General features: G+C 41.7%; 1 protein-coding gene and 1 long non-coding RNA gene across 8 annotated transcripts in view; one reads left to right on the forward strand and one right to left on the reverse strand.

Moving 5' to 3' along the window:
- LOC117353868 overlaps positions 1-4,606 on the forward strand; it is a 44,277-nt gene extending 39,671 nt beyond the window's left edge. For all 3 annotated transcript variants that reach the window (XR_004538051.1, XR_004538053.1, XR_004538052.1), the window contains 2 exons: positions 3,118-3,399; positions 4,471-4,606. This is a non-coding gene — a long non-coding RNA (uncharacterized LOC117353868). The remainder of the gene's footprint in view (positions 1-3,117; positions 3,400-4,470) is intronic.
- Positions 1-14,051, reverse strand: part of LARS2 (leucyl-tRNA synthetase 2, mitochondrial) — a 201,403-nt gene that overhangs the window by 33,474 nt on the left and 153,878 nt on the right. For 4 of the 5 annotated variants that reach the window (XM_033930320.1, XM_033930317.1, XM_033930318.1 and 1 more), the window contains one exon: positions 4,440-4,609. In XM_033930320.1, the coding sequence (XP_033786211.1) occupies positions 4,440-4,609 (170 nt within the window). The remainder of the gene's footprint in view (positions 1-4,439; positions 4,610-14,051) is intronic. The other variant, XR_004538050.1, reaches the window with a different exon arrangement.

Consider the following 14,051-nt stretch of genomic DNA (forward strand, 5'->3'; position numbering starts at 1 on the left):
CTAAGCACGTCCTCGAAGTGAACCCACATGTTTATCCCATTTATTCTTAAAATCGAGCACGTTGTTGGCCTCTACTACCTGAAGTGGAAGATCATTCCAAAGATCAACCACCCTTTCGGTGAAGAAATACTTCCTAGTGTCACCATGAAATCTCCCACCCCTGATTTTTAGTGGATGCCCTCTTGTCGCCGTAGGTCCTGTAAGGAAAAATATGTCTTCTTCCACCTCCATAAAGCCAGTAACATATTTGAACATCTCTATCATGTCTCCCCTCTCTCTGCGTTCCTCGAGAGAATATAGCTGCAACTTACCTAAGGCGTTCTTCATATGGGAGATCCTTGAGTCCTGAGACCATCCTAGTGGCCAATCTCTGAACTGACTCTATTCTCAGCACATCCTTTTGATAATGTGGCCTCCAAAATTAAACACAGTATTCCAGATGTGGTCTCACCATGGACCTGTAAAGCGGCATTACCACTTTGGGCTTTTGGCTGACAAAACTTCTCCAGATGCAACCCAGTATTTGTCTAGCCTTGGATGACGCTTTCTCCACTTGATTGGCAGCCTTCATATCTTCACTAATGATTACTCCCAGGTCCCGTTCTGTAACAGTTCTAGTTAAGGTCTCACCATTCACAGTGTAGTTCTGCAAGGGTTTCCGCTACCAAGGTGCATAACTTTACACTTCTTGGCATTAAAGCTCAGCTGTCAAATAGTAGACCATTGCTCCAGTAAAAGTAGGTCCTGTGTCATAGTATCGGGTATGGTACCTCCACCCACTACATTGCATAATTTAGCATCATTGGCAAATAATGCAATTTTACCCTGAAGTCCCTGAGGCAGATCCCTCACGAAGATATTAAATAGGATTGGACCCAGGACCGAGCCCTGCGGTACTCCACTGAACACCTCCGAAGTTTCGGAGGGAGTACCATTTACTACCACCCTTTGAAGTCTGCCACTGAGCCAGTCCTTAACCCATGCAGTTAATGTTTCTCCTAGTCCCAGCAAGCTCATCTTGTTCAATAATCTACAGTGTGGGACACTATCAAAAGCCTTACTTAAGTCCCCCACTCTCCTCTTGTTTTTATGTAAGTTATGTCTCGTCATTAACAAGTATGTTAATTGTTCCCCATTTTTAATTGTTAAACGCTTAGCATTTATGATTAGCGTTTCATCAAATTTTAATAAACTTGAAACTTAATGGAGAAGTAGCCTAGTGATGCGGGCTGCAGCCTCAGCACCCTTAGTTGCATGTAGAAAATGACACGGGAAAAAAATTTGTCTTAGTCTCTCCCAAAGCCCATTCCCACCAACCTTCCTCTTTCTCCCTCCCTAGCTCCTTTCTCCACAACCCCTACCAATCTTGCTACTCGTCACTGTATCTCCCCATCCCTTTCTCTGTGTCTTACCCTCTCTAGTACCACCATTCTCTCGTCTCACTTTTGGCTCACTGATCCCACTGTCATTTTCCTTTCTGCTTACAACATTTACAACAGAGAATAGGTCAACTGGAATCTACTGCAAGCAGCAGCCATGGTGAACAGAGCATTTCCCCTTCTCCTCACTGATTACTTTTCTCAATGTTGTAGTTTAAACCTGATAGCCCTCAAATTCTATATTATAGGGAATAAACCAAACTTTTTCTCGCCTATAGTCTAGATGAGTGTTCTTCAAATGCTGATCCGTGGACCTGTACCGGTCTGCAGAAAATTCCTGCCAGTCCGCACAGGGCCGGTGAGATTGGTGCGCAAAATTCCTGCCGGTCTTGTGCAGGGCCAGCGAGAGCCTCCGATAGTAGCTTCCTCCCCTCCATTCCCCTCCCAGCAGCTCTCAGTACTTGACTGCAGCAGTGATTCACTTCGGCAGCCTTGGGTCCTTTGATGGGTTGCGACCCGCCTCTGATGATGCAACTTCCTCTTTCCTCAGAGGCAGCGTGACCCATCAAAGGACCCAAAGGCTACCTAAGCAAATCGCTGCTGCAGGCAAGTACTGATTGCTGCTGGGATGGAAGGGGAGGAAGCCACTGTTGGAGGCTGGGAAGCTGCTGGATAAAGGGAGAGCTGCTACTGGACCTGGAGGAAGGGAGGAGAGATGCTACTGGGAGGGGAAAGGGAAGAGAGTTACTGTTGGATAGGGGGAGGAGGGAAGGGAGAAGGGGTACTGCTGGACATGGGAGGAGGAAAAAAGGAAGGAAACAGCTGGCAGGAAGATTAGAGGAGGGGAAGGGGTCAGGGTGGAATGGAGAGATCAGATGAGGGAAAGGGGAGAGACAGGAATGAGAAAGTAGAGAAAGATTAATGCTGGGAAGGGGGTCAGCAGAGAAATAAGGAGAGAGAAACAAAGATACTAGATCTGGTGGTGTAGGAGAGATAAAAATGAAGAGAGCAGTGAAGCTGTAATGAATCATGTAAAAAGGAGAAAGGGGGCATAGGCTGGATGGAGAGGGGCATAGAAAGAAGGTAGATACCATATGGAAGGGGGAGAGGGAAGACCTTGGAAGGGGCAGATGCTGAAAGGAAGAGAGTGAAAAGAAGATGAAAACAGAGACAACAAAAGGTGGAAAAAATAATTTTATTTCTATTTTGTGATTAGAATATATCAGATTTGAACTATGTATCCTGCCAGAGCTGGTATTAGACATAACTGGGGACTGCAAAGCCCAGGCAGTGCTTCTTCAGCTTCCAGCTGGCTTAGGGCTCTCTCTGACAAGGGGGCAGTTGCCCTAGTTGCACTCCCCTAACACTGTTCCTGTCATGTGTGATTGCGGTATTCTGTTAGCATGATATTTCTGTGTAGCATTCTGTAATAATTTGGCTTATTCAGTTTTCTTGATAGTAGAGGGGATATATGTGAAGGGGAGAGGAGACAGGGGTTTTGTTGATTCTTGCTCTGTATTATTTGTATTTATAAAATGATAATTGTACAGAATATTTTTCTTTTTATACTTTAATAAAATACGTTCGATATAAAATTATAACTGAGGCTTGTGCAGATGGGATCAGATGGTTTGCAGGGACCGAGCTCGTGTGGACAGGGCGGAAACATTTTTTTAAATTTCAGTCTTAGTAGTTTGCCAGTCCACAAAATAATTATTTTATTTTCACCGGTCCATAGGTGTAAAAAGGTTGAAGAACACTGGTCTAGACTCAATTTGCACATCACAACATCAAAAGCACAACACTCAAAGCAAGGCTGCAGGGAAAGAGTAAACAGCCCAAGGCACTGCAGCTGCCAGCTTTAAACTACAAAAATGAGAAAGGTGGCTAAGTAAAGAGATAGAGAAATGATATGTCTGCCAAACGTTTCACTTCTGGGGATAGAAGGAAGAAAAATGAAGTTGATCCTAATCTGATAAAGTCATCCAAATATCACTGGATTGCCATAACAGGACAACTGGTAGGTTTGGGTTTTTTTTGGTTATAACTATAAACCACTGGGGCTTTATTATCAGGTTTTCCACTTATAACTGAAAAGTAGAAGGCCTAATTGCAACTTAAAGTGATGGTATTAATTATGGTATTAACAGTCAGCCAAACAGACTAAAGTCTATCTGAAACACACAAAGCAAATGTCTTTCCTGTTTGTATCGCGCTACATATTGTACGGTTTCCAGCTTAGTTCTTTTACTATTGACAAGTTGATGCAGTCCTAGGTTTACCCCATACTTGCAGGAACTTGCTATATTAACTTCCCTAAAAAAACAGTGGGGACAAACCTGGGACCAGATGAGCCTCTCAGATTTTAATATGGACCACAACTTTTCATGCTCCAATTCCAGGGTTTAAAAAAAAAAAAATTTTGGTTGTCACTGTTAAGAGCAGCATGCTGTCATTAGTCACCAAGAAAGCTGAGCATCCACTGTTGTCATAAACTTTTTTTCATGCTTAAAATGTGTTTTACTCATGTAAGCCTTTTTATAAAATTAGATAGTCTAAATTTAGGTGCACTGCAAGCTGATGCATGCTGGTACAGCAGCTGTGCTCATTTGAGGAGCTTAGGTGGATCAAGGAGTCACACTTTACACACATATTTAAACAAATACATGCCAACATTTAGGCTTGCTCCCAAGCAGGCGTAAAAGTTAATGGCCATAACCAAGCTGTTATCTCTGAAGAATGTGTGCTAATGTTTTATAAAAGACACACAGGCATTTATGTGTCTTTACAAAATAGGCATATTCCTGCCCTGTTTACCTGGACATCATGTTATAAAATTACCCTCAAAGAGTTTATCAATGAGAAACAAAGCGTGAACCTTTATCACAAATAAGAGAGATGTGTGAGGAGGGGAGAGGATTTACAGCCGATTCATGTCTCTCATCTTTGTCTCTGGAGAGTTGTAGATCTTTCCCTCACTCTTTAGCAATGAAAATGCAAATCTCAAGCTAATTTGCCACTACTGCTATTTTTCACAAATTAATGTAGACACAAGTTAACCTCAGACACGCAAAAATTCTTTCTCTTCCAGATCTCCTTAGCTGCAGCTTTCTCTTTCTCACTTAGAAGGTGGGGAGCAGGTGCAGTCCCGGAACTCCTGGATTGGATGAGCTTGTTCACCAAGGACCAGAGACGTACTTGCCACCTCAGGACACCAGGAAGGGCATCAGCTGCGTATCACAGAGAAACAACCAGAAAAAAAAGGGGGAAACTTGGTTTTAACTACAATAGAGTGACAAAAAATAAAAGCAAAATGAGGACATTTCTGATGATTGTACTGTCTGTAAACTGCTGCTGAGTGGTGTGACAGGCAAACACCTGTCACGTCTAAGCCAGCACTCAGCCTTTGCACCAAGCAGAAAACCGGGCTTTAACCCAGCCAGAAAGAAAGGAGAAAGGAGAAAGTCAGGAGATTCACCAACTAGGGAGGGAGGGCTCCTAAAACACAGGCTGGTCACTATTATTCCTTTCCCTGCTCTTGTGTTTTTTTTCTTTGTATAAACCCGGTGACTCTTTTTGAACTGAATCCAGTGTCTGTTTTTTTCTTCCTACCAACCACATAAAGGGCGCAAAAATCTTATCTATGGTCTGAGCCAGGTTTTTCCCTTTGCTGGGGACCTGGCCCGACCATGGTGGCCACAGGTTATTTCTCTTCTCCCCACTTTACTGAGCACTTACAGAAAGTCATTGATAACATTTTTCCTTACCCATGAAAAGTTAGTATAACACCACATACTTATTCTTTTTTAAGTTTTATACTATGACAATTCAACAGTAACTCCCCTTGCCTCCTTAGTCTCAACATAATCAAATTTGATCCATTACTGCTCACCCACTTCCCTCTCTTCCTCCCCAAGGTACAAACATCAAATGTCTCTTTGCTAACATTTTCTGCACTAGCAACACTTAACTCCAAAGCATTATCTCCAATCTTTGAGTCATTTGTGTCCTTCCATACTTTATACAGTCTCAATATCCTCTTAAATTTCTCCAGGTGTCCTTTTTTCTTTGTTGTCAAATCACAAAATATGTATACGTTTTGCAGTTTCTCATAAAATCTTGCCAGCGCAGAGGCTCATTTGGGTTTCTCTATTGTATGCTTTTGCCAGTTCACAATTAGCTGCCATTAGGGTCATTCCATGTCAAGTGGTCCAATTTTGAAACATGTCCCCAGCCAACCATTTCATGAAACTAAGGTCTTAAACTAAGCTGTGCAAAATATTAGACTCATGCATTTGTTCCTGAACTAGAGCAGTGTCTCTCAAACTGTGTGCCAGGAGAAATTCCAGAATTTTACTTTATTTATTAAAATTCCCTTCATAAGTATACACTAGAATACACACAGATTCTCATAACATTGACAGCCGTACATGCGATGTACGGCTGTCAATGTTATGAGAATCTGTGTGTGTAAGGATACAACTGCCCAGACAAGCATCATTCTTTGACATTGATTGGTCCTTGAAAACTAATGGCAAGAAATTTTAATTTTATTTTTTATGCAATAGTTATCCTAACTTGAGTAACAAAGCAATAGAGCCTTTGTTACAGTTTGGATCTTCTTATCTTTGCAAACTTAGGGCTCCTTTTACTAAGGTGAACTAGCGGTTTTACCGTGTGCTACAATGCCGCGCACGCTAGACAGTAATGCCACCATAGAGCTGGCGTTAGTTTTTTCATTTAGCGCAGGGGTTTGCACACGCTAATTTTCTGCACGCGCTAAAAACCCTAGCGCAGCTTAGTAAAAGGAGCCCTTAGATTTTCAGTTCTGACAAAAATTAAATTGAAAAAAAGAAAATGACTGCAGATGGTGAATGGTGAATGCATGTTTGCTTGTTGACTATTGAGCCGTGTTTTGAGTTAATTTGCACTCAAAAACAAGCACATCCATTGAATTGATTAGCAATTCTATTCTATCTACTTTTGTTTCACCGTTGTTACATAGTTTAAAGAACTTTAACTAAATCATTCTCAATTTGAATTTTTTTGTTGGTTTTGCAATCTTATAATTTCAATTATAATGTGCCATGAAAAACATTTGCTCCATTTAGTGTGCCAGAGCTAAAATGTTTGAGAGACACTGAACTAGAGAACTAGAGGGGTACTCTGGTATGGACATCTTAGTGTTTAGTTCATGTTAATTGTTAGCGTATGCTAAATTGCCTAGTGCCCACTGATGATTTCCGACCCCCCCTAAAATCATTATACAAATAGTCACTAGCTGTCTTCTGCTAAAGCATTCTACCATCATAAGAGGCTAGCTTTTCCTTAAGGTCTTCTGACATAGCCCTCCATTGCAGGAGTGTTGCAGCTGAAGGCAGGCATAAAATCCTACTGATAAGCTACAGCGCTCTTTTAAGCCCAACGGTATCAACATAGAAAAAAAATCCATCAATTACATTACAATTTGCTTATTGTGATACTCAGTCTATGCCTGCTAGCTATGTCCCTCCAGAACAGTGGTCTCAAACTCAAACCCTTTGCAGGGCCACATTTTGGATTTGTAGGTACTTGGAGGGCCTCAGAAAAAATAGTTAATATCTTATTAAAGAAATGACAATTTTTCAAGAGGTAAAACTCTTTTTATAGTTTATAAATCTTTCCTTTTGGCTAAGTCTTAATAATAATATTGTCATTTATAGCTAAAGAGACATACGATCAAGAAACTGTTTTATTTTACTTTTGTGATTATGATAAACATTCCGAGGGCCACAAAATAGTACCTGGCGGGCCACATGTGGCCCCCGGGCCGCAAGTTTGAGACCACTGTTCCAGAAGCATACACAGAACAGCCTGACACTCATTCCTTTTCTGAGTTTAAACCACCTTTTAAATGCTTCCGGAGATGGGAGCTCAGAGTGAGCAACTTATGGATATAGGGCCAGGTGGAGAATCTGATGAAATGGAGGTATGTTGCTCTGTTAGAGCCAACAAGCAGCCATGAGAAAGGGAAGAGCTTTTGCAAGCTGTGTTCTTTGTTGTGGGACTATTTTTGAAAATGACTGTTAAGCTGGTAACCCCTTTTCAAAGTCTACAGGATTAACAGAAACACAGAAAATTTGCTCTTGGGTTTTTTCCTGTGCTGTTTTGTTTTCCCCCATTGTGTGCGAGTGGGGGTGGGGCAATTCTGCCCATTTATAGCAGGAAGAATGAGGAAACTCTGCTTTGCTTCAGTGGTGGGTTTAAGTGGGATATTTTTATTTAAACATTTTCCATCCAGAGTCACTCTTCACCAGCAGTTAAACTGCTGGCAACCAGTGTCCTAACACTAAGCTGGATTAAGCAAGCTGCCATATAAGCCTATCTCATATCAAAGAAGAATTGATTATTGCACTGTTAAATAGGAAACTGTTCAGCTTATGAACTACAGGCTCGCTGAAGCCTAGAACTGCCCTAAACTTTCCAAGGGAACTGTTCCCGAGAGGTTTGGTGATTGAACGGAGAAGTTTTTTGTTTTTTTTTTTGAATTTTTATTTGTTTTTGTTCCCTGCTGAGCTGAATCTGAAGTTGTCTTTTTCTGCTGAACATTATATTTTTGGCTTAGGAGCCATAAGCCTTGTTTTCCCCTGAGGATAATAAAGGGACAAGAACTGAAATACTGGTGGTGTGTGATTTTATGCTCACGTGCCTTTTTCCTAACTATTCCTATGAGGCCCCAATTGACCCCATAGGTCTGCCATAGGTTACCCCAAGAGCCATTGCCCTAAGGGGGCCTAAGACATTATATACCACAGGACTGTGAAGTTCTATGCCAGTTCACCAGATTTCAGGTTTTCTTTGACCAAGATAATGATTCAATTCACCTTCCATTCATTTGGTGAATACTGATTCCTGAGCCGTGGCTGGTCTTGCTTGGCTATTGGGCATGACCCTAGTCGATGGAATTACCAGTTCATTGATCAATGGAGATTGCTCTGAGGAAAGGGATGTTACCAGTGGTGTGCCTCAAGGAATGTTCTTTTTAACATTTTTATAAATGATATTGTTGAAGGGCTGTCCGATAAGATTTGCCTTTTTGCAGATGATACCAAAATCTGCAATACAGTAGATACCCAGGATGGTGTGAATAACATGAAGAAAGACCTGTTGAAGCTTAATGGTCTGAAATTTGGCAGCTAAAATTTAATGTTAAGAAATGCAAGGTCATGCATTTGGGCTGTAAAAACCCAAGGGAATGGTAGTTAGGGGGTGAAGAACTTATGTGCACGCAGAAGAGCAGGACTTGGGTGTGATTGTAAGTGATGATCTTAAGGTGGTCAAACAGGTTGAAAAGATGACGGCAAAAGCTAGGAGGATGCTAGGGTGCATAGGGAGAGATATGGCCAGTAGGAAAAAGGAGGTATTGTTGCCCCTTTGGTGAGGCTTCATTTAGAATATTGTGTACAATTTTGGAGGCCGCACCTTCAAAAAGATATAAAAAGGATGGAGTCTGTCCAGAGAAAGGCTTCTAAAATAGTGCGTAGTCTTTGTCATGAGGTGTATGGGGACAGACTAATAGATCTCGATCTATACAGTTTGGAGGAAAGGCGGGAGAGAGAAGATATGATAGAACATTTAAATAGCTACGTGATATAAATGCACATAAGTCGAGTCTCTTTCATTTGAAAGGAAACTCTGGAATGAGAGGGCATTGGATGAAGTTTAGGTGATAGGCTCAGGAGTAATCTAAGGAAATACTTTTTTACAGAAAGGGTGGTAGATGCGTGGAACAGTCTCCCGGAAGAGATAATGGTTACTGCAGACTAGATGGGCCATTTGGCCTTTTATCTGCCATCATGTTTCTATGGGAGATGGAAAGCTGTAAATAGAAGGAGATAGAGATGCAGAAAAATAAATGGAGGAAAACTGAAAGGAATAGATTAAAATCAAAGATGGATGTAGGAGAGGTAGTGAAGACAGGAAGGAGAAAAGAGGCAGATAGACTGCAGACCCTGGAAACAAAATTAAAAAAAGACAGAAGAAAGCAGGAAACTGGGATAAACATAAATAAAATGGTCAGACAATAAAGGTAGGAAAAAAGAATTTTATTTTTTATTTCATGAACAGAAAATGCACTTTTACAGCAAATTTATACTGCTTTCTTTTTATTTTCCAAAGTGTAGAGTGCTGTTTCTCTTTCTTTGGTGTTGAACTGCATATGGCTTCTTGAGATTTAAGTTTGATTTTTTGTCTATATTTATTTAAGTTTGTAGTTGTGTTTTCCTATGCAGGGAGGCCTTGTTGTGAATATGTTAGCTTTGGGATATATGCATCTCAGATATTTGTATTATGTTTAGTGACTTACGAGATAGCTGATGGGGAAGGAGGGTGAACAGTCTTTATAGATTGGCTCACATAACCCAAATTTACGTTATAAGTTATTGTTAATCGTTTACATATGTTTACACAATTTGACCCTCAAACAACTCCTCCAGAGTATCCTGCCATGTGCTCTGCCTTGCTTGCTTTGGTCTGCAGAACATTTTGATCTGCATATTCTATCTGTAAGAGATCTGAAGTTAACATCATCTAGAGATAGTATTTTCCATTGCATTGGGCCCAGGCAATGGAATAACCTTCCTGAGTATATTTACCAACGGCAGAATATACAGAATTTCAAGAGATTACTTAAAAGGCATCTGTTTTGTCAGATGAAATACAGGGTCTGAGATTGAAGAAATGAGGAAGAGTAGATATTGGTGACAGTAGGGTACTGGTCTGGATTGGTTTTCCTGTTTTGTAAATATGTTTGTCGTTGATTCGACTTGTCTGTTATATGTAATTTTACATTTTTGGATAAGAGCGGGGTATAAATAAAACAAACAAATTTCTAACTTTGGTTTATATTCAAGTCAACCTTTTTTCACCCTTTTTGGAGGGAAGACAGGATACCTCAGTTTATATTCGAGTATATACAGTAAGTTGTTTTGCAGAGGTAGATTAAAGTCTCCTAATAGAATTAAGGAAGAATTGGATATAAACTTATATAGCTTTGAAACACTTTTTGACCAGGGTCCAGGAGGTCTATAGTATACTTTGTGACTTATAGGCTCTTGTATCGTTTCGGGTCACCTTTTAGTTGGTATAGTAGGCATTCTATCTTTGGTTCAACTAGTGGTTCAACTAGCAAAATAACTTTTTCTATTTTTAGGAAACTTTGGTACAGTGCTCTCCCGTGAATTCGCAGGGGTTCCTGGAACAGAACTCCCCACGAATATCGGGGGAGTATTGTATATCATTGCTATTCCTCCTCCGTTTTTCCTGTCTATTTGCTTGTATCATCCTGTAGCCTGCTGGGCATAGCTCTAGACTCTAGAGCTAGTGGGTCTTGGTTAGTTTTTAGCCATGTCTTTGTAATAAACATTATTTCTAGGTCAGATTCTATTATCATGCCCCGAATCAGAATGGTTTTATTGCAAACGGATCTTACATTTATATAGCAGCATGGTATCAGTATTTGGATTGATGGAGGATTGGTTCTTTTGCAAATAATGGTCCTCAGATTCCTACAGGTGTTTTTTTGTGAGGTTTCTGTTTCTAGATTTCCTGTTCTGTGTGGTATTCTTTCTATGCAGTTTATCAGGTATCACTGTGGTGTGTTGCTCCATGTGGCTGATCTAAACCTCCCCTGGGATCAAACCCTCTGAGGATCCCCAGCCCTGGATGACTCAGAGGAGGCTGAACCTAAGGCTCCTGCTCCTCCCCTGTGTGCTCCACTGTTCACGGAACATGGACGCTCCTTGGCAGCCATCCAGTGCAAACCTGGCATGATACAGAGGTAGAAAGGCTGAGGGGTCCATCCCTATCGATTTTAAGTAAAAATCAAAGGGTTTAGAGGCAGATGGAGGCCTTAGAAAAAAAAAGATAATTTAAAATTGAAGATGGCCACCGCCAGCAAAATCTCACCAAAATTGGGCCATGGGGACTCCCCTGAGTTACATAAAATGCAGGTAAAGGGGTTTTAGAAATGGAGGAAACCTATCCTGCAACCCTCCCCCCCCCCCGATTTTCCCCATAGGTTGTAATAGCCTTACTCATTGTGCCATGTGCCTGCCTGCTTCAGCTTAGGAGTGCAGCTGGGACAAATGGAGAAGAACTCTGCCTCACAGGTTCGCATGACGAACTTAGTCTTTGGGCGTCCAGTCAGACTGATGTTGGACTGAGCCTCAACCTTGGAAAACCTCACGTTGCGATGGGGAGAGGACCATGTAGCCAGCCCATTATTAAGCCTGGCCAAGCCGTGACGGAGCCAAACAGCTTGTGCTCAAGTGCCTGATAATTCAGAGATGCATATTACTAATATTATATATTACTAATAACTGGAAAGACCACAGTAGACTTAATTTTAATTTCTGGTGGAATTCGTTGTGTCACCTATATAGAATGGAAAGATCACTGGCGGTACAGAATGGAAATTATAAAAATTTTATAACAAATATGGGAGCCATTAACATCTTTTTGTCATGATTAAATGCCATTTTTCTATTAATTACACACCACTTAAAGTTATGAAAATTTCCTTGTTGTAACGCAATCAACTTTTCCATCTTATATATGTGGCAAACTGAATTCCACCAGAAGGTATAATTTAGCTTAGTATAATCTTTCCAATTTTGAGTAATCTGTTGAGTAATATGGGGACCATTGATTTCTTATTCTAGTGATTAGACATCTTAAGCACATGAATAGTTTATACTTGGATAGGGATGGGATATATGTATAATATTGTTAATTAAGTATTGATCATTGGGGGGGGGGTATTTATTCTTATTCTATAAGATTATATGATTGTAGTTTCAAGTGTTTTGTAAAAATTGATTTAATATGTGTATCTTCACTTGATGTAAGAGATAAAAACGAATAAAGATTTATAAAAAAAAAAATTATACACCACTTAGTGTTGGGAGGGGGAGGATTTCTATTGGAGGGTTTATGATCTTACAATTAATAATGGGCTTAGAGGGAGGGTGGGGGGAGGGTTGCTTTTATGTTTATAAAGTATACTGATAAGATGTTCAAGTGGTCTATTTAATATTGTTAATATGAATTTTGTACACTTCATGAAAGCTTAAAAATGAATAAAGAATTAAAAAAAAAAAAAAAAGAGATGCAAGCAACTACGTAGAGGATGGTCCCTGAGCTCCAAAACTACAAAAGCAGGTTGGCTAGCTAGGTGTCCCCGAGGGCTGATCCTACTAATAGCAGACCTTTGCTGCGTGAGTCTGCATCTTTTCCCAGGCAGAGGTCCCAACTAGTGGGAACCGAGTCTCCAACTGAACTCTAAGCCACACACCCCTACCCCTCCAAAATAACAAAACTACACAGCAGAGCAGAGATACTTCTGAGCAAGTTGCCTGCAGAAAAAAAACTGAGGGGGCAGGAACCCTGGGAAGGAAATGGAGTTGAAAGATGATTGACAGCATTCTGCAAGCAACTTGCGGTTTCAGATGCATAATAGAGAATGACACGGGGAGCGATCCCCGCAGGGAGCCGCGGTGTGGCTGCGGTTTGGCTGCGGGCTATGGAGACTCCATAGCCAAATCGCCGCAGACACGGGGACAAAAGTTTTCACCGCCCGCAAAAACGGTGAAAAGATTTGTCCCCGCAGGCAAATGTACCCCCTTCTATGTACCGCTATTTACCTTGTCTTCACCGTGAGTCTTTGGTTCGGGACCGGGTGTCAGATTTTTTCCGGCGGCCATGTTTGTCTCCGCCATGTGGTCTGTCTCCTCAACTCTCTACCCGACTTGCACGTTGCCCCCTAATATACAGGCTCTTCATTGGTCAGTTCTTTTTGCTCAAAGAAGAGGACCAATCGCTACTGTCACACCTGATATTTAATGGGTTGTAGTCCAGCAGTAGCGATTGGATTTTGGAGCCGAGCCCAGGATTTGAATTTTGTTTGCATTCGCTGCCTCGATTGGATTCACTCGTTTCACTGGGAGGAGCTGAAAGCCTGAAAACTTCATCAGGTACAAGTAACTGTTCTTCCCGGCTGATTTAGATGACCGCCGCCGATGCTCTTTCCGGGCTAACTCGCCGCCGAAAATTTTGTTTGACGCCTGCCTTTTTTTGCCAGCATGCTTTTACTTGCTTCGGGCCTTCCTCGTTGCCGGATCCTGCCTACTTTCTGTTTCCGCAAAGGCAGGACCCGGCAGCGAGGAAGGCCCGAAGCAAGTAAAAGCAGCAAGTTGTAAGCTTCCCTCCGCGCCGGAGCTCTATCGTGTGCGTGTCGGCTTCCCTTCTCTTCCCCCCCCCCCCGGGACGCTACTTCTGGTTTCGGAGGGAAGAGAAGGGAAGCCAGCACGCACACGATAGCGCCCCGGAGGGAAGCTTACATAAGAACATAAGAACTGCCTTCTCCGGATCAGACCTTCGGTCCATCAAGTCCGGCGATCCGCACACGCGGAGGCCCTGCCAGGTGTACACCTGGCTTAATTTATAGTCCACCATATCCTTATATGCCTCTCTTAAGGAGATATGCATCTAGTTTGCTCTTGAAGCCTAGGACGGTCGATTCCGTCATAATCTCCTCTGGGAGGGCATTCCAGGTGTCAACCACTCTCTGAGTGAAGCAGAACTTCCTGACATTAGTCCTGAACCTGTCCCCCCTTAGCTTCATTACATGTCCTC

This window comes from Geotrypetes seraphini, chromosome 2, assembly GCF_902459505.1.
Source record: "Geotrypetes seraphini chromosome 2, aGeoSer1.1, whole genome shotgun sequence".
In the NCBI taxonomy this organism is placed as follows: Eukaryota; Metazoa; Chordata; class Amphibia; order Gymnophiona; family Dermophiidae; genus Geotrypetes; species Geotrypetes seraphini.